Raw genomic sequence first — 20,910 nt, forward strand, 5'->3', positions numbered from 1 at the left:
AGGGGTACCTTTCCACCATTCTTCAAGGGTTTTCGGTTGTAATGTAATTTCATACAAGTGGAATAAAGTTAAATGTATAATTATAAAAAAAAGATGACATAAAAATAAATTAAAGGTGTTAATAGATAAAGAAGAACCAGATACTTTATTGAAAGGGTTATTCGAAAAATTTATTTTAGAGGTATTTAAGATTTTAGTGTAGTTTCAAGGACCAATTCACCATACAGATAATAGAACCATAATACATTATTAAATTTTTATAATTATTTTTAAAATTCCTTTTTTATTAACTTTTATATAGTTTTTAAGAGCCAGAATAACGTCGAAATCCATTTCCAGGCATGTATATCCCAAAAATTCTGGGGGAGGGCCCCATCATCCTATCCAAGGGCCCCCAATCATCCCAGACCACCGCTGCTTGAGGGGCCTTAAACGTCATCCTCTTCCTCAGGACACTCCATCCACTTCTGCGCCGACAACTTCTGTGCCCTATGCCGTACACGCATTTTGCGGTTATCAAATGCCCAGTACCCTATGCCCTTGAAGAAGTAGGTGATTCCTGCAAGGAATTTTCAAAAGTTAGGCAAGCATTAAACCATGAGGAAAGAAAGATACAAATGCTACCATCCCAAGGAGAAGGCAATAGAAGGGGATAGGATGAGTAGGAGTGATGTTTAGTGGTGGAGATTCGTTCCCTCATATCTCACTGTAAGATGAGTTTTTAGAGATAACTAGCCAAAAAAAAATGGTTAAACGGAGAAAACTTTCTGCTCTGATTTTTTTCTTGTTAAATTGTGCTGTGGATTTGTTGTTTTAACTTCTTTTTATGTTTTTAATTTTTTAATAGTTTTGTAATATTTTAAGAATTTGAAATAAATTTTAATATTGTTTATCTAATTTTTGCCCGGTATAAGAGATAACATATTCACCGCATTGGGTTCCTTATGATAATAATAATCCACTAAGAGCCTGATTACATGATCAAATTGCAAGTAATAAATTTCAATTTAATGGGTAATTATTTGTACGTTTGTTAAAGAAAAAATATTTATGTTTTCAATGCCAAGATATCTTCTTGAACCAACGAATGCCAATGGAAAGTGTTTCGCTGGCAAGATTGAAGGGATCAACCCTACTATCAATACTACAGAGAGTCGATAAACATATGTATTATCAAGGGACTGTTTCCCAGCCTCAAATGGGTCTTTAAGTTCTAGTGATGACGTTCGCCCCTCTCATTCTCTGTACCGTGTACCCAAATACAGCAAAAATTAAATGCCAAGCAAAAACGTGATATGAATCTTGATTGATGATATCCAATAAACTGTATTTGTAGTATCAGAGAGAGGATTTGTAATAAAAGAGTTGGGGTTGGAACAACAAAACCCATTGGGCCCTTTGCAAGGCCAATAGCTTTGGTTTTATCTGACTTCTGCTAAGTTGAACATCAAATTCAGCTTGCAATAATCAGTTCTCTCAACAATCTAAGCAAACCTTCACACAACAACAAATATGCTTTGACAATGTGTGGCAAAAAGGGTATTCCCCTGTTTTAGAAAAATGTGTTGCAATTGATGGTTTCAAGCGTAACTTTGTGAAAGCGTTTCATTTTAAAGAATGAAAAAGAAGAAACTATGTGATTCCACATGAAATATTTATTCACGCATTTACACAACCATGGTGTCAACGTAAGATGTCATCATCCGGTGATCAGGTGATGATGACGTCTTGCGTTGAAACCATGCTCGTGTAATTGCGTGAATGAATATTTCATGTGGAAGCACAAAGTTTCTTCTTTTTCATTCTTTAAAAGGTTTTGCATAACTTATTGAACTCCACTCTTACATTAATGATGAAAGAAAAAGAGAAAATGCATTACTTACCATCAGTGTACTTAAAGACGCTATCTATATTATAGTCGACTCCCCTCCACATTTTCATATCCCTAGGGTAGTCAAGTTCCACCTTTTTCGTTGTTTCATTAAGCCTGCAATGCAGAAGAGTTCCACATAAAATATTAGCCCTTAAAAACAATCTAATTGATTGGATAAAAGATATGGATTGCTCAAGTGAAAAATGTTTATCGTTCGATATTAAAATAATAAAGCAACCAGAGAGTTCCAATCGGAGATGTAATTTTTTGATTGATGAAATTAATTTATTTCACCATTGGCAGTACACACATCTGCAAGGCTAAAGTCAAGTATAAAATTTACAAACGATTACATTCATACATGAATATTGAAATTACCAGGATAAGATTCTTGGGAATTCCCAAGATAATCATTTAACTATGAAATGTACAACATTAAAACAGAGTCCAGAGGGTTAATAAATACTAACAGATGCATGGAAAAAATAGGCAATTTTAGTTGCCATCTAGGAAATTACCTTACAATACATCCTCCAGATATTCATTAACACTGTAGTAGCATTTTTCAGCTAGGAGAAGTTTTAGTTTCTTTTTAAGTACGGAGAGTGAGTTGCTATTTTTTATTTCTTCGGGAACTTTATTGTAAAGGATCAAGGCAGAGTGGTTGGTACCTTTAAGACAGAGAGAGCTGGAATACTGGTTTTAATGGATGTTATTTCTTGAACAGGTGAGGTGATCATGGTAGGTAGAATTTGGAAGAAAATGGGAAGGATTTGCTTTAACAAAGCAGACACATATAAGGATATACAAAGAAGGGAGGGTGAGGATTTTAGATTGAGCAAAGAAGATTTTACCTGGAGTGCAGATAGGGTCATGGTACATAGCTTTAATAGCTTGTTTTTGGGCTGAAAAGGCTCTTTTAGCCACAAGTGAGTTTCCCCAAAACAGAATGCCATAAGAAATATGAGAATGGATTTTATCATAGTATACCATTTTTAAAGTATCCAATGATACAATCGGAAACAACCTTATAATCATGAATATACCCACAGAGATTTTTTTCAGTACAACCTGTAAATTTATATGAAGCTCATGGAAGGAAAAGTTGGAGTGAGGCTCCAGCACAGCAAAGGTTCTCAGGCAGAAATTAAAACTATTTATAAGGCTATATAAAGAGAGGAATTAACTTGTTGTGAAGACCAAATGAAATGACAAAATTTTTGAAATGTCAAAAATTGAATTTTTCATGATTTTAAGTGTCTTGACAGATTTCTTATCAATATGGAGCTGGATGAAGTCTATAAGAGGATTTGTCTTATTGTAAATTTCTGACTCCGGGGAATTTTGCATCTGCAGGATTCCCCAAAGAGGCATGAAATATCTTTGACAAGAAAGATACGACCATTCAAGAAGTCAAGAGCAGGAAATGAGAGACTATTGACAGGAAACTAATTTTGCAAAAATGAAGGTATTTCGCAAGTACATAGAGGAGGCTTTACAATACCTCCACTGCACAAGCACTCAGCAATCGCCCACTTAATCAAATCCGCTCATCTAGCAGCCCAACAGTATGAATGCACTCAGCTGGCAGTAGCCGGAGCATAAGCCTCCAATGCTCGAAGCTTTGAAGGTGAGCGTTTGTGCTCCGGCTAATGTCAGCTGAGCGGATTTGATTAGGTGGGTGATTGCTGAGCGTTTGTGTGGTGGAGGTATTGTTTAGTCTAGCCAGTAGAGAAGTGAATGCCACCGTAGAGAATGTGTTGCCACTTTGTGCTCATATATGTAAACGGTTTTCAAAAGTATCCAGTGTGGCAACAGGGGCAAATCGGTCTATTTCTTCCCAACTTTCAAAAATATTCTGCACACATGACGAATAGCATTGATAAGTTAGGAATTTGATATATCATGGCAAATATGAATTTTGGTTAGCAGACCTAAACAGGAGCAATCGCTGAGAGCCCCAAACTTTGGGGTCCCCAGCAAAGTTGGCATCTATTGTGAAGAGTATACGTTATAAAAAAGTATATGTGTTAGTATAAGGTGTTATAAAAAAAGGCAGCTTACCTGAGACAATTTATTTTCATTTACTATAGAAGTCTATGTTTTCATTTATTTTTATTTATTTACAATATACTCAGTGTAAAAAGATTCCATAAAAAAAATATAGGTATCAGAAGAATAAAAAGAGCCTGATTATTTCTTGATTGGTTATTAGAAAAGGTAATTTTAGTGATATTTTTAGATTTAAGTGCAGTTTCAAGGAACAAATTCACTTAATACATAATGGAACCACAATACATTATTAACCCTTAGAGTGTGGGAACGTTTTTATATGTTTTGCATGCTAACTGCGGCATTTACTGAAAATTTTTATTGCTACCTGGATATCTTGCACTTGGGCACTTTCCCTCACTTTAAGGATTGCTAAGAAGCTTAACTCTACTAGACCAGCCCTTGTGGCAGGGGGTGCCTTCTGTACAGGCCTCCTCTTCTCCATTGGCTGGCAGCTAAAATCGCAACCTCCCACAGACCAAGGGTTAAATTTTAATTCTCACTTTTTACACAATTTTTCTCATGATTTTGCTCTTTTTTTATTAAATGTTATCTTGCTTTCAATAGACAGAATAGCATCAAAATCACTTTTCAATCATGCAATTTCCTGATATTTTTCGATGGAAGGACTCCCCCAATCCCTTGTAAGGAGGGCCCCATCATGAGCTGCAGCCGAGGGCTCCTAATCACCCCAGACCACCCCTGGTCCTAATTATATACATAGCTTATTTCCCCATGTTATTTGAATCACTATGGTAGTGGAAACTTTTGTAAATATGTACATTAAAATTCATGTTCAGTAACAGTATATTGGACCATTGAATTTAGAATCCTTAAATGTAATATTCATGGCTATGGGAGAGGAAAAAATAGGAAATATGAAATTGAATTACATATAATGAATTCAAGTCTTGAAAATGGCCTAACAGCTGAAACTGGATGTGAGTAATAAATCTGTGGAAAATAATTAATTGAAGCTTTTGCGGACCATTGAAAATAAATAAACTTCGTTTATGGATGTATGTTATTCCAGAGAAGCCTCCAGCATGCAAGAGGAAAAATCTGTGGATGGGATACAATAATCCACTGTAAACACCCAAAAATAAATTTTATTAAAATCTGTGGAAGCTAGCAACTGGTTCCCTTATTATTATGGATTGCTTCCACCTAACAATAATTTCAAGCATTGATTTAAATATGAATTTAATTACAAATGAGAGATGCATAGAGCAAGTGGGTGGGTATAGGTTCTTGGCTTGGTGTTAGGGGATCATAAGAGTAAGTTAGTTATAGGAAAGCATGCTTCCAGCAGAAATAGAAATGCAGTGTTTAGAATCTACATCTGTGGAACAGACTATACTATGTATGTATTCATTTCTGTTTACTGTCAATTATAGGGAGATCAATTAGGCATCTCTCTCAATAGAGACACATTTGCCATCACCACTTCAACCACATCAAAAACTGAGCATCTATGGATTTTAGATAGTGTACAACAGATTTAATTCTTCAATATCCAAAACTATACATATATGTATCTTCCTTCTGACAGGTAATAATTTTGTGAGAAAATTTTCATATGCATCTCCATATCATGGGAAACAGCACACAATGGCCATTTACTTTAGGGTGTTCAACAGGATATCAATTACATGTGAACGAACAACCATAGGCTTTTCATAATTAATGACTTTGGTTGTGAGTTATGAATGCCATTTAAAAGTTGTATCAAGCCAACAGATGATTTTTATGAGTTCTCAGTTCCATAATTATGCCAATTTAGAGGTTTAATCGGTTGTAAACATCTGTACAAACATGTAAACAAACTCAATAATTTTTTCATGGTATGACTTACTTCCAATACATTTTGCACCTGAATAAGTAAGTCTTAGAGTTATGACCCCAAACCATGGCACCATCGATTTTGTCCAGAGAAGACGGCAGGCCCATATCAGTCAATGGTTTAGGAAAATCAGGCATAATGTTGGGGCCATTATACAAGTAATATTTATCACCTTTAATAAAAAAGATTGCAAGATTAAGTTTCACCATATGAAATATTACTGTCACCAACATTCCACTTTGTAACAACATCAGATATCGAGAAAAGTATTAATAACATATTGTACTATGTACGTATGCATATGAGAGCAGCCTTATCAATTATTTCATACTTAAATATTTCTTTTTTTAAGTTGATTATTGGAATGGATTGGAAAATATTTTTTTATCTATTCTGTTAAAGTAATAATGTTTGCTTGTCATCATGTAAATTATAAGCTGCATATTTTAACTTTAATTTTCCTTAATAATACGTAAATTATTCCGAATAATTAAAATATTACCAATAAAAAATACGATCTTCTGGTCACTCCTCTCATAAACTGCATCGATGTGTGAAAAATTCTCAGGCAGGTTATGGAAGAAAGACTTTGTCTGGATTAGTTGAATTTTAGGGTCAGCATGGTCATTGATTCTCCAGAAATACTGTAAAGAAGTAAGAGATATTTTACTGCTTGCCTGTTGACTGAACAAGTACTATTGTAGCCTTATTAATCATGTACATGATTACCAATCTCTATTATTCCTGTTCTGAAGGCAAAACTTATAAGAACAGCCATTACAACTTGAGAAGCATCAGTAAATGTGAGTTTCTTCCCATGGTAACAAAAATTCATTTTGTACGGTGAAACCTCTCTTAACCCTTTCGAGGCAGCAGAGTTTTCGTCTTAGCATGACTGCTGTACTGAGCCCCAAGAGACTCTTCTTCCTCGTGGTATAGAGCATTTTTGGAGGACATTTGTTAAGAAGGGTCTCGCTGAACCTTTTTCGACCCCTCCTCGCTGAAACTCCACATTATCTTGCACTCCGAGAGTAGTTGTGCTCCCTCATTTCCGGGTTTACAACCATACCTGCGGCATTGGTTCGCGGTCAACTTATGTATTGCTTATATGTATTTAGCAAATGGATAATTGTTAATTGTACGTTAATTGCAGACTTTGAATTGAATTCCTCATTTTTTTCTTAGCATTGTCAAATATTAAGGTCAATTTTAACGCAGTTAATGCAGCAACAACTTCCATGTTGATGTTTATACATAACTTGAGATATAAGTTAATATTTGTCGTAGAATTTAGTTTGAAAATTGTAAATGCTGCTCAAAAGACAAATAATTCAATTCTGAGTTTATTTTTTATGAGAAATGAACAAATATTTATTTCGAAAACTGACTGGATAAACAATTGTACGACCACTGTCCCTTACCGTTAATAGGGGTTATACCTGCTCCCGGATTCCGAGGGTAAATCCTAAACCCCGCAGGGTTGGGTCCCAAGACAAAGACGACGTAAACCCGTGACCGTCCTAAAAGGGGGAGAGCTAGAAAAAATATATATACGGCTTTCGTTATCCTGGCCAGAAAAATCTCACACGTAAATATACGGCCGTCGTCTCCTGGGCCAGGAAACGTCCACACGTATATATACATTTATAGTAGGGAAAAGGTTAACCACCTCTCCTATTAAATATCACCCATAATAAAGACCAATATCTCATGGAACCAATTATAGTATCTATTAGATATGGCATTCAAAGGCTCTGTCCAATGACTACCACTTTGAACAATATTTCTCCTTTTCAGCAAAAAAAAACAGCTACAAAAACATTTGAAGGACAGGTTTTTTTGTGTAATTTTGTCTGTGGACTGAGTGGGACAAAGATATAAAAATTTTCCATCCGCACCTGCACGTTCATCAACAACTACATAATATCTTGCGATCTCTTTCATCATTTCAGCATTTCTCACCAGTAGGTAAGGAAGAAGGATAGCACTAAGAGGGTTAAAAGTATAGGTGTGGTATAATATAATATAATTACAGTGAATTTCAAAGTAAAAATTTTGCTAGTAAATTTTTTGGATCATTTTTTTTTCAGTCTATTTCAGACTATTCTTAAAATCTACAGAGGCTTAGTGACCAACTGCTCAACATGTAACAGCCTTATCAAATTTTATTACATTCACATAGCCTACTGGCAGTACACGTGCTGACTTATGAAAGATATTGGGGGCATTGGCGCGGTGAGGGAGGGGGGGTTTGGGGAATTATGTGTTTAGTTTTTTAATATCCAAAACTACATACCTTCCTTCTGACGGGCTTCATTTTGTGAGAAAATTTTTACATGTATCTCCATATCACGGGAAACTGCATATAATGGCCTTTTACTTTAGGTTGTTCAACAAGATATCAATTACATGTGAACGAATAACCATAGGCTTTTCGTAATTAATGACTTTGCTTGTGAGTTATGAATGCCATTTAAAAGTTATTTCAAACCAACAGGTGATTTTTCTGAGTTCCAATTTCCATAATTATGCCAATTTAGAGGTTTAATTGGTTGTAAACATAATTTGTAAGAAGCTCCACCCCCCCAGAGCTCACAGAAATTTTTCACATTAATCCATTTTACTTAATTGGATTGATATCGCTAATAGAATAGTGTAAGGATTAATGAAATATCCCTCAGAAAGTCGTAAAATTCACCATTTTAAACCATATATCATAAAATTCTGCAATTCATTAATCTCGTACCTACCGCCTATCCTGGTGGGTATTCCATACCCCCACACACCCCAGTATTAGTTGCACCTAAACCTCCCCCAGCCTTAATTCCTAGCTGTGCCCCTGATTGGGGGGGCCCACATGGGAGTCCTGCCCTGGGAAATTTTATAAATAGTGAGTTTTCAAGTTTTTGTAGCATTTTAGAAGAGTCACATTATCAACATTAGAACCCTGAAAACTCAACTCTCCCTAACATGACACTCCAGGGAAAATCAAAAAGTCTGACAAATCTTTAATTCCTCCCCCCATATCGAATTTTTGGGGGGCTTAGCCCCCCCTCAGGCCCCATGGAGTCGGCGCCACTGCCTACTGGTGAGAAATCTCCAAGGGAAGAGAACTGGGGACATAGGTTTAACAGAAAAAGTGATTTACTAAGCTGAAAAATTTAACTCTGTACCCAGGTGTCATTTCAAGATCACAAAAAGAATATGAATCCCTTGCAGAGACCCACTTTTTGGGCACACCAACAACATTCTTTTGATAATACAAAATTTGCAACTAGAGCCTTGAGTCCTTAGCGTATCTCATTAGCAAAGTACCCAATAATGTTTTGCAAAACATCATCAGGTACTTTGCATGCATATTGTCTCAACTATTTTGAGCCTCATCCCTGTTCCCTACTCCATTGATAAATGAATTTATGTATATTTAAAACTGAGAATCCTCCTTCCATGACTCGTGTTTTAATTGATAAACACAGGAGAAGAGTAATTAGAAGAAATGAGTAAGACATCACAATTTCCAAAATTGTTATGCTAATTCATAATTTCGACCTCACTCCCAGGTCAATTTTCCTGTTATTTTAACTAGGATCTACTAATTAGTAAATAGGGTGATTTTCTTTGACCTTTTTTATCTGGAATCTGATGCCAATTAATTGCTCCCTTAAATTAATTTACAGTTATATTTTCTATAAAATGTCTTTAATATGATGACCATCTCAATTGGAGCATATTTGGGACAACCCCTGCCATTATTAGCTTTTAATGAGAAAATATGTTGTCAATCATTAACACTTGAATTCAACTCACCCTATCCTTGAATATATATAGCTCTCCTCTTATCATTGAAATGGCATCATAGTTTGTGTTACATCTGTCAGGTATTTCATCCGAAGGCTCTTCTATGCATCCATGACCCCAAACCATGACACCATCTATTTTATCCAGGGAAAAAGGCAGGCCAAGTCAATGGCCCAGGATAATTTATAACTTTAAGCTAAAAGTATACACATACAACTGATAATACATCTATTAATGCCTTGTAGTAAAATAAAAGACAATTGTGAAGTACCTAACTCAATATAAATTTGCATATTCAAATTGAACATAGGTGTGGATAGGAGAAGAGGAATCTTACTTTGGAAGTCAGAGATGTGCAAATTTGTCATATTCATGTTTGGAAAATTTATCTGAGCCACATTACATAACAAAGACTCGTGTGAATACATGTTTCACCCCACTTTGAACTCATAGCGTGCTCAGTATTCTACCTACTGGATCACCTATAGGTTCTAAATATTTCTTATTCTGCAATCCCTTTCAGACAAAGTTCAATATTATGCAAAAAGGAATACCACAGTTACCAACAAGGTTTTCACATATGTTTGAGAACTGACCCAGGAGATTCTTGCATCATCTTACAGAAACCGTCTCTTGAAAATCTAAAATATTGTTCTATTACATTTGATTATCTTGCGTTGTAATTTCCGAGAAGATTCATGGAAGTAAATGAGGAAGAAGATGGAGAATTAGAAATATGAGTGAATAAGTGATTTCATCAATTATTGGCCAATAATAAAAGATATTCTGGATTTAGTGGGAATGAAGAGTTTGGCCACTTGCAAATAAAGGTTCACATATCACTACAATGCCTTGAGTTTTTACTTACCTTTAATTACAAAGGTTAGGTATTTTACTACCCCCATTTTAGTTGGTAATTATTGTTATTTCCCCCTGTGTGACTTTAAAATTGCAATGAACAGTCACATTTAAAATTTCTAGTTTAAAATATATCACAGAAATTAAATTGTGTAATCTTTCTTTCTTTCTTTATGGGAATAACGATACCTCCACTGCAAAAATGCTCAACAACTGCCCACCAAATAATATCCGCTCATCTAGTAGCCCAACAATATGAATCCGCTCAGCTGGCAGTGTCTGGAGCATAACCGGTCATCTCCTATTCTCCAAACAAACGCTCACCTCCAAGTTTTACCAATTACCAACTAACATTGTTGACCGTTTTTGCAGTGGAGGTATGGAAAAGGAACTTTATAAAAGAACCTTAGTGCCAATGAGCAGCAAAAATCATCATAGTTAAATAGTAAAAAGTCACTACATACATATGTACTTGTTGTAAATGTGCATTTGGCCAATTTTTCGGTCTCAAAACTTTGCAATTAATTTTTCGTGATACACAATTGAACAATTAGTGGCATCGTGGATCTCAAGGAATTATTTAAAAAAAGACTACAATTGGCATCCTGGGTAAATTCTTTAAAATAAGGTAAAACAATTCATGTCAACTAATATTTAACTGCATTAAGTTGTTACGCTCTTAAGGAAATAAAAATTCACCAAAGTCATTACCTTATATGTCTGAATATAGTCCCTCTTTTTTTCCAAAAAAGCCTGTGGTAAAAGTAAAGGGGGGGACAATATTGTAACACATTTTTTTCACTTTTCCCAAAACTGAAGCCTCAAAATTAGGGGGGGGGGACTATATTCGGAGGGGGACTATGTTCGGAGATTTAAACTAAACTAAAACCCTAAACTTTTATCACGGGCATTTTTGAAAAAAAAGGGGGGACTATATTCAGATTTATATGGTATGTAATAAGAGAAAATTTTAGCCGTGTAAGAAAAAACCAAATCAGCTGTACATAACCGAAAAGAATACTTTGGGCATTCTAAAGTGAAGGAAATGATAATAAATCTATCCCAGTTCTTTTGATATCCTTCACTATCACTAATCGCTAAATCAAATTGCTATCAAAACCAGATACTTATGTTTCATAAATATACTTCATGATGTATTCGTTTTTATTCCCCTTCGTAATTATATATCGTTTAGAGTAAAGAGTAGTTGAATGGCAAAGTTCTATTTTACATTTTCTAAGTTAAATTTATACATGTCATTTTAGATATTTTTTACTTTATTGGCATTTCAAAAAATGAATACCGTGACCTTTAATTGGAAAATTAGGAGGGATGATGTTCAAAATGTGATTGTCCCATCAAAAGATACCTATGATTCTCATGCCAGTGGCACAGCGAGCGAGGGGGTATTGGGGGATAAAACCCCCACCCCAGAGCTCAAAGAAGTTTTTAAGTTGCTTTTGCTTAATTGGATTGATATTATGTACATATAGAATAGTGTAAGGATCAATAAAATTTGCCTCAGAAAGCCGTAAAACTCACCATTTTGATCCATTTATTTTAAAATTCCTCAGTTTATTAATCTCGCAACTACCACTTATCCTGGTGGGTATTCCATACCCCACACACCCCGGTATTGGTTGCATCTAAACCCCCCTAGCTTTAATTCCTAGCTGCACCCCTGCCTCATGCTGGTGAAAGCTTAAGCAAAGAAGATTTGGAATCTGAGATACCTGATGACTTCGAGAGTGCTTAAGAAAGTTTTTCTAAAGCTTACAAAATGCAATGTACTCTTGTGTTTGGATAAGAATTCCAGCTGTTTCATTAAATTTCATGAAAAATAACTCGGTTTGTTGTTATTTATACCAAAAATCTATGGAAATTCTTCTAATACTTCCCCTTCATTTTAATGTTTTGCTGAAATGATTACAGTACACGGTGCATCCTTTTTATAAGTGTTCGATAAATACTTCTCTCCAAAGTGCTGTAACTCTATCCAAATTTATTTCACTTTACATTTTTGTTTGCTTTTGGAAAAATAACTTTTTTTCCTAGCATATTCTTTTCATGCTGCTAACTGATGTTTTATTGTAATGGAGTTATTAATGATTTCCACATAGTGCATTGACATAGATTATGGAAGGTATAATTTTAACAGGGATGTTCCAATATGTTTTGTTGGTAAGACTGACTATTGTAAGTAGGCAGTTTATTAAGATATATTTCTTTTTAATCTAACAATTATGTGGCAAGTTGTCTACCTACAGGTAAAGCCTAACTGTGACGGAAATACCCAATGTACCGACTTTGACACATACCTTAATTTTAATCAGCTTTGAGTAAAAAGTTTTTAAAAATGGGTGGATGTTCTTCCTATGGACTAGCTTGAGTGAACTTTGGAAGGAAAATATTTTTTCCTTAGGTAAAAAAATTGTTGTCCAGAATGGGTTTTTTTATTACTATGGAGGCACATCAGAAGCCATGAATTAGCAGAGTTAATAAGAATATACTCACAGTTGCAGCTGGTTATGGCAATCACCACACCTGTAATAAACAATATAATAATGTATATTTTCAATGCTTTTGAAAGAGTGTCAACATGAGTGGTAGATCCAGAGTAGGGGATAAGTGGGGGGGTAACCTCCCAGCAGTATTGGAGTTTGAACTAAATTACTATTTTATCTAGTGTAAATTGTATACCCAAGGGAGCGATTATAGCCCCCCAATGCCCCTCTCTGGATCTGCCACTGGATTGTAACATACCAAAAGTGTATAAAAGGGCCCTAAATTTAGATGTAATTATGTACTTTTATAATTATTAAAGAAATATAATTTTTAATGCAAGAATTAATTATAATTTGTATTTCAATTCGTTTAAGTAGGTATATATATTGCAAAATATAAATAAATACTTTTGTACAAAGTGGCAACCTCCAAAAACTTTGATTTCATCTAGTGTGTGTTTTGACCATGGGCGTCGCAACCATAGGAGACATGGGGGACACGTCCCCCCCAATATTTGAAAAGCCAGTTTTGTCCCCCCCCCCCTAAATTGTATAAAAACATTAAACATAACCCCATTTGTCCCCCCCAAAGTGTTGATGCTGACAACGCCAATGGTTTTGACCCAATGGTGAGGGGAGGCTAGCTCCCATAGATCCCCCCCAATTATGCAGCGAGCGTATGGGATCCGGTGCAGAAAGACTTAATCCGGGAACTGAATAAAATACAAAGGAAGGCTGCGCGTTTCCTCAAAAACTGCTACCGGCATACAGACAGTGTTACCCAGATGTTAAGCGAATCAGGCTGGGAGCCACTGGAGACTCTGGCGCTGCGCGCTAGCCTTAGATTGCTTGAACAATTGAGAATGGATACCTTTAAGAGGAACACAGAGAACATAATATTAGAGCCACACTATATTTCAAGGTCCGATAGAAGCGATAAATTAAGAGAGATGTTTTGCCGAATGGATAGATATGGTAATTCGTTTTTCCCCCGACCATAAAGGACTTAAATAAATGCTAGTCCCAACCTCTTTAGAGTCTTTCATTTTTTTAGCTGTAAACGGCTGGTGTCCTAACACCAGGCGCCTTTTAGGCGGCTTGCGGGGTATTATGTAGATATAGATGTAGATGTAGAATAGATCTGCCACTGGTCAACATGATTAAAAAGGGAAATGAATGACTCCAGTATTTAGCAGGTACCTTACTCATGCATATAGCATGTTAATTTTGGCCACCATTTCTTATGTATTAATTTACCCATCATAATATATCATTGAGCTTTCATATTATTGACTATACTCACATGAAGTATTTTACATTGCAATATGCTTTTGCAACAAAATATGGATTTACAATACACCAATGTGTATAATTTCCATCAATTATTTCTATTTGCTCACATGAAGGTGCAAGTAGAATCTAGAGGTGGGCTATAGATATTTTTTCACGTACCTACGATTTAATTGTAAATTAAATTGTCTAGCTATTAGTTTAAAATTGCTGATTAAGTTCCGATTACGAACGTAGAATATGATTTCAGGGGCCTGCTATTTGAAAAAATTGGTGTTGGTCAGTAATTTATCACTTTTTGGCAATTTAATATTTTAAATATTATTCAAATTGCCAAAGAGGCTTTTTCGACATTTCTGGTGCAATGTCATCGTACTTCGTACATCGTATTAGGTGCAGCAGCACAAAAACCAGTAAAAAGTTTCTTTTTCGGCAAAAATGGTTTTATTTTCCGCGAAAGTCGTTTTTGGTTTCAGAAATTTAAAATAAAAACGTTTTCCAGAGTTACTCCTTCCAAGGAAAAAGTTTTTCTCAAACACGATTTTAGTTTCTTTTATCACGTTTTGAAATACGTTGCTATAGATGGCTTGCTCTCCTTGCTCTGCTTGCTCCATATGAAACAATGACATAACGTTATTTGCATTTCGATCCACGAATTTAAAAAAAAGAGGATCCTCAAGATGTTCTTCAAATGCCTTTTCAACCACCGCGCATTTAAATAAGTTTACGAAAATCGTCACTCGCGTCGCTGACGGTCAAATTTATCGTGAGTTTCACGGGGTAATAAAATATAATTAGGCTGGTGAGCAAAAAAACTTTTCTGCCCCAGACATGTTTTTGGGTGATCGTAAAGGTTTTTTTCTTGCTGATTACGAATCTGTCTTCAGAATTTTTCTATCACGTCTAGTTTCCATAGGACAACCGATTTAATTAAGAATTCAAGGAAGTTTCTACTAATAAATCGTGATTTTTGAAACTGAAAAATGGGTACTTTTTAGGATTTTATCGCATATTTATCATCTGACAAGTACCCATTCAATATTCAGTAGTAATCTGCTGACATGTTGCTGATCATTCCTTGGTGCCATTTTCCATTAGTAAAATATCCTGGTGGAAATGGTCACTGTGTTCATTAGGAACAGCGCCAAGGATTGGTGGAAAAAAAGTTAAGGCGTGAGTCGAGAAAGTGAAGTTTCAAATACATATTGCAGCCCATTATTTGGTACAATTAAATTAGATTAGCCACCAGATCGCAATAATTTTGAGCCATGACATTTCCTTAAAAATATACAGATACATTTTTGAATACGTTCCACGCGCTTATTTTCCGTTGAACTCAAGTGATCTTGAAATTCCGAATCCTTCAGCACTTCCCTAATCTATCGTTCAATACAATTCCTTTTTTTATCTTTGCCTCACTGATTTTAGGGAATTTTTGTTTCAAACAAGTAAAATCATTACCATTTTTGTGCATGGCTTTCACAAAATTTAAGAAAGTCCTCATTTTATACGTATTGGTGGATAAAGAATATTTTCGGAGCGACCAAAGGCTGAAAAAGGACATTTTTGGATCCGGGAACGAGTCCCTTACGTTACGACCAATTTTTTTTAAGCAATGATTTTTTTCTGTCTCTGCTATCCCACTCGCAGATGAAGCAACAATATTTCGTGTAGCTAAGCTGTAAGCGTAGTAAAATCGTAATTACTTATGAGTCGCCACAATTTTTCCACTTATATTTTTCTTAGTGATTCTTTTTAAAAGTAACTGCATATTCTCGTAAGATTCTTTTATGTCACTTCCATGAGCTATCAGTATTGAGAGGAGCTCATAGTCATTATGCACGATATTAGCCTTTAAAATAACCTTGGGGGAATCAATGAACAAACGCCAATTATTTATGTTGAATTCAAAAGTACGAGTACTCATAAAAGAGAGAACATCATTGCAAAAATTAAAGTTGTTTTCTTGAGAAAAAAAACTAATTTAAATTCGTCATGGCAAGATCGATACATAAAAATTTTCGTATTTGGATCCAGCCATGTCCAACCCTTTAATCGTGATCCTAAGATTGCACTCTGCTTTTTGGACAAATACAAATCGTATACTAGGCCATTTAAATCCTCTTTCGTAATAAAATACGTTCCACCAGATGAACTACAAAATTCTCAAACCATCTTCGGAGAAAAAAACAATCATCTTCACGCACCGACAGTTGGTCATATACTGGTGCGAAGTGGCAGCTGATTCACCATTGCTTTAAAACAAATGATGCGATAGTGCAAGTTAAAACATTTTTTGACAGTATATAGGAAGACACGACATCGTAAGACAACATGTGTTGGCAGGAAATATTTATTTTCACCTGCTCATGCTATGATGATATTTAAATGAATTAAACTATAACTCTCGTAAAAGCAAAATGACACATTAAGCTGTCCTAAGAAAACTGGACGTGATAGAAAGAATCTAACCACAGATTACGAATCAGCGCGAAAAATACATCTAAGATCACCCAACAATGTCTCTAGGACAAAATCTATGTCGACCAGTGTAATCGAAAAAACTTCTTTTTAAATTCAATAAAATTTCTTTTCTTTAAAAAATTAATTAAAATAAAAAATTTCTACAATAAAAATTCTGTATACATTAAATAAATCTCTCGTAAATTATAATTTTTCTATATTTTGTTCTCTATTATGAAGGGAAGTAATTGTGTTTTTATATTTCGGGGGTTGGGGGCGGACCTCCCGTACTTCTCCCCTAGCAACGCCACAGATTTGAACAAAACGATAGGATAGTGCAAGTTAAACCCTTTCTAACCCGGAGCAGCTCCTGAGAAAAATTAATTCTAAAGACTCCTGACTTTAATATAGCAAAAATTTTCACTCTATCATAAATATTGTAGTATCTACATATTTCACCATTAAACTTTGCAGCACAAAATAGCACGTAGTTCAAATCTTTCCTGAATAGAGCTGAAAATGCATACATTTTTCATGTTAATTAAGGCCGGTTTTACACGGGGCACGGATTTGCGCAGGTTAGAGCTGCCTGAATTTCTAAAATGGCGTGGAATTGCGCGAATGCATAAATGAAATTAGAACAGGGGCTATTTTGCCGTCTCGCATCCACGCATTCTCGCATGTGTTCTAGCAATTCACTGCCTTACACGACGCAATTTTGAATGCGCCTTCGCACGCACGCCAGATTACGTAATTCCGTGTACCGTGTAAAACGGCCTTTAGAAGCAACATTGGGCATGGGCGTACCCAGCAAGGGGCAGGAGGGGGCATCTGTCCCCCCCTAGAAGCAAAAATCGCAAATGCCTTTAAGGAAAATAATATTTTTTCAAGCAAATAATTTAAAAACTAATAAAGAGCTGTTACAGCTTCCTTAAAATGTTGATTTCATTCACCTTTTCCATGCTTAAATCTTACCTACAACTTGAACAACAATGGCTTGACCCCCCCTAGTTTTGATATCCTGGGTACGCCCTTGACAATGGGTTACATTGTGATACACATGCTTCGACAAAATAATGTAGGACAACATGTTTTGGCAGGTAAGTTTTATTTTCACCTGGTCATGCTATCACTATATGTAAATGAATTAAATTATCAATAAATTATTATTGTTTGAGCAAAAACTTACATTAGGCTGTACTAAGGAAACTGAAAGGAAACGTGGTAGAAAGAATGTAAGCACAATTAGCGTAAGCGTAATTCGGAATTAGCGCGAAAAATGCGTCTCAGATCGCCCAACAACGTCTCTGGGGCAAAATTTATGTAGACCAGCGATACCGGTTTTCACCGAAATTTATATACGAGATGGTGTGATCTATCAAATCATAATTTTTTGCAATGCTATTCTTCAGAATTATAAGCATTATATTTAAAAATATTGGATAATATCGGATCGCATGCACTCATTCCCGCGCCGCGGACATTTTTTAAAACAGATTAAAATGCGACCGAAGTGGAGGCAGGAATCACCCTTCAATGGCATGTAATTGGTCCTTATTTATGCAGTCTCTTTGGTTCGAGCCATGAGGAAACGGATATTACAAAAGAGGACCCGCAAGTCTGCCTCTAAATGTGTCGTCACCCACCGCGCACTTAAATGGGTTTACAGAAGACGCCACTCGCGTCGCTGGCGGACAAATTGATCCGAGTTTCACGGGGAAATAGGTATTATATGTCTATCGAAATATAATTCATGATGATGTGATTTATCAAATTTATAACTCTTCAATGCCATTCGTTACACTTGATATATCCTTGCTGCCAGTGATTTAATGGTGCCGGAACGTTCCGGAATGCCGTTACGGAGGACATAATGGTCAAATAACACTTTTTGAGATATGCAATTTTGCTGCCTCAAATTTTCTAATATATAAATTCGTTACCATAACAAAAGAAATTGTAATAAAATGTAAATATAATAACTTGTAATAAAAAACAGACAGTAATATTTCACTTCTGAGAAACGTTACGGAAAGTGCGTTCCGGCGTCGGCAACAAATTTTAATATTTTCCATGACGTCACTGCTTTTTGCAAAATATTGGAAAAATGTGGATCGCATTTCTCTCATTACCGCGCCGCGGACAGTTTTGAAAACCGATTAAAATGCGACCGAAGTGGCAACAGAAATCAGCCTCCTATGGGATGGAATCGGGCCTCATCTATGCACTTCCCTTGCATGAGGAGCTGTCAGCGTCCAGTTCTCCGTTCCTTTGCCGTGTGACTGTTCGCGTGCAGTATTTGCCTCACATTAAGTCATTTTTCTTTTGCCTCATTTGCCATGCGCTTTGAGAACATTACCTATCATATTCCATTAGCCTTTCATTCATTAATTTCATACACAACTTTTTTTCCTTTACTAAAAAAATATTTTCAACGAGTTTCTTCATTAGTGTCGGTTTGTAGAGGCGAAGACAACGGTTTTACTGGCACTACTGCCAACCTATGCAGGCCGAACATTTACTACTATTACTCCTAAGAATTACTAAGCTACTATTCATTCCTCGACCTGAAAAAGCCCACAGTAGTGCCAGCGAAAATTTTGTCTTCTTCATTGGCGTACCCAGCGAGAGGCATGAGGGGGCAGCTGCCCCTCCCCCTCCCCTAGCAAAAATCGCAAATGTCTTTAAGGAAAATCATACTTTTTCAAGCAAATAATTTAAAAAACTAATAAAGAGCTCCTACAGTTTCCTTAAATGTTGATTTCATTGACCTTTTCCATGCTTGCATCTTACGTACAACTTGAACAACCATGGCTTCCCCCCCTTCCCTAGTTTTGATCCTGGGTACGCCCTTGGTCTTCTCCTCTACAACGTAACGGAAATTTAAGAATTTCATCGTGCACAGCGGAAATCTCCGTTCTCACATATTCGCGGGGTCTATAAAATGCTTTATTTTTTATTTAACGTACCTTTTCCCGTTTCTTACGTTTGCTTTGTTTTATTTTACCGTCATGAGGGCAGAGAAAACGTTATTATAATAAAAATAACGATGTTTGGGGCATAAAAAGGCGTTTTTTAGGACTGAAAAATGGCGTTTTTATGACTGCATGAAAACGTTTTAGACGCAATGGAAAGACGTGTTCAGTGTCGAGAAAAAAACCTTTTTTCGGACGGACTGATGTAATGTTTCAGTACGTTTTCCGCCGTTTTTTAAATGCCTTAAAAATGGAATGAAACGCTTTCATGACGTTGTTGTGCTGTCTGGGGTACTAAAGAGGAAAATCACGCAAAATGCACGAGACTGATATAACGTGGCCAATGTCGGTTCAAATAAAATCATTATGAGGACGTGTTGATTGAAGGCAGTAAATACGAGGAGAAATGTGTAAGGGGTCACTAATGAGCTCAATTGCTTCTGATTACCAAGGAAAAAGAAAAAAATACCTTCTCAATGATGGCCGATCATTACCATTATGATCAATATATATTCGGGAGCATAACCAGTTCAATCTATCCTGAATATAGGTGTGTCCACTTACCGAATAAAACAGCTGAGGTGAAGACTGTCATTCTGCGAGATTTACTATCCTTACTGAGCGTGTTGTAAAGCTTACCCGAGCATCCTTTTTCTAGATAGTTTTCTATCAGTTAAATTTACCTTTGATAACTGCTCCTCAATTTCTTATCTCATTACACGGTTAATTCAAAGAGTAGGTTACACCTCAGTGAGAACTCAGTTTACCTTTATATCAAAGCATGTTTGATCAATTTCATGACTTATGTGCCTTTATCACAGTCTTAGCGGTTTAAGCAAATAGTCTGATTGCTTCCGTAGAGCCTTTGGGAAACTAGTGACTGCAGGAGCTCGCCGGCGAGCGTAAGCCCTAGCGGTGCTCTCAATCAGTGGTACCAAATGTAAAGTGTTTGGCAGCACATGTTGGCAGTACCGTGGAGCGGAAATTTTAAAATGTTAGTCTGAATGGAATTTGAATGCATCCAAAGGAAGATAATATATTCCGAATCCAAACATCATGTGCTTTACCTTTGACAAGTATTACAGTTGTTGATTTTAATAGAGAAAAGGGAGACTATTCACAAGACTGATGATGCCTGCGACTTAACTGTTACAGGAATGCGAACTAACTTTTTATTCCTTTTCTACACTGCAGCTCAACTGAAAGTAATTTAGGGATGTAGAAGGAAAAGAAAGAAGTTTTTTTCATTTATTA

General features: G+C 35.9%; 1 protein-coding gene across 1 annotated transcript; it reads right to left on the reverse strand.

The window, feature by feature from the left end:
• Window positions 1–298: 298 nt before the first annotated feature.
• Window positions 299–20,366, reverse strand: LOC124159468 (matrix metalloproteinase-2-like). The gene is made up of 7 exons (XM_046535292.1): window positions 20,221–20,366; window positions 12,939–12,968; window positions 9,576–9,700; window positions 6,271–6,412; window positions 5,781–5,940; window positions 1,884–1,987; window positions 299–559 (listed from the first exon to the last, which is right to left on the reverse strand). Exons 1-7 carry the CDS (start codon window positions 20,249–20,251, stop codon window positions 429–431), a joined length of 723 nt encoding a protein of 240 aa, XP_046391248.1. The 5' UTR covers window positions 20,252–20,366; the 3' UTR covers window positions 299–428.
• Between the last annotated feature and the right edge of the window lie 544 nt (window positions 20,367–20,910).

Source organism: Ischnura elegans, chromosome 5 (assembly GCF_921293095.1).
Source record: "Ischnura elegans chromosome 5, ioIscEleg1.1, whole genome shotgun sequence".
Taxonomy (NCBI): Eukaryota; Metazoa; Arthropoda; class Insecta; order Odonata; family Coenagrionidae; genus Ischnura; species Ischnura elegans.

Excerpts from the sequence above, each read along its gene's own strand:
- LOC124159468 (XM_046535292.1), bottom strand. The coding sequence starts at position 20,251 with ATGACAGTCTTCACCTCAGCTGTTTTATTCG. Across the intron at positions 12,969-20,220 it reads CACCTCAGCTGTTTTATTCG|GTGTGGTGATTGCCATAACC; the intron begins GTAAGTGGACAC and ends TGTTTATTACAG. Across the intron at positions 9,701-12,938 it reads TGCCATAACCAGCTGCAACT|ATGGTGTCATGGTTTGGGGT; the intron begins GTGAGTATATTC and ends TGGATAAAATAG.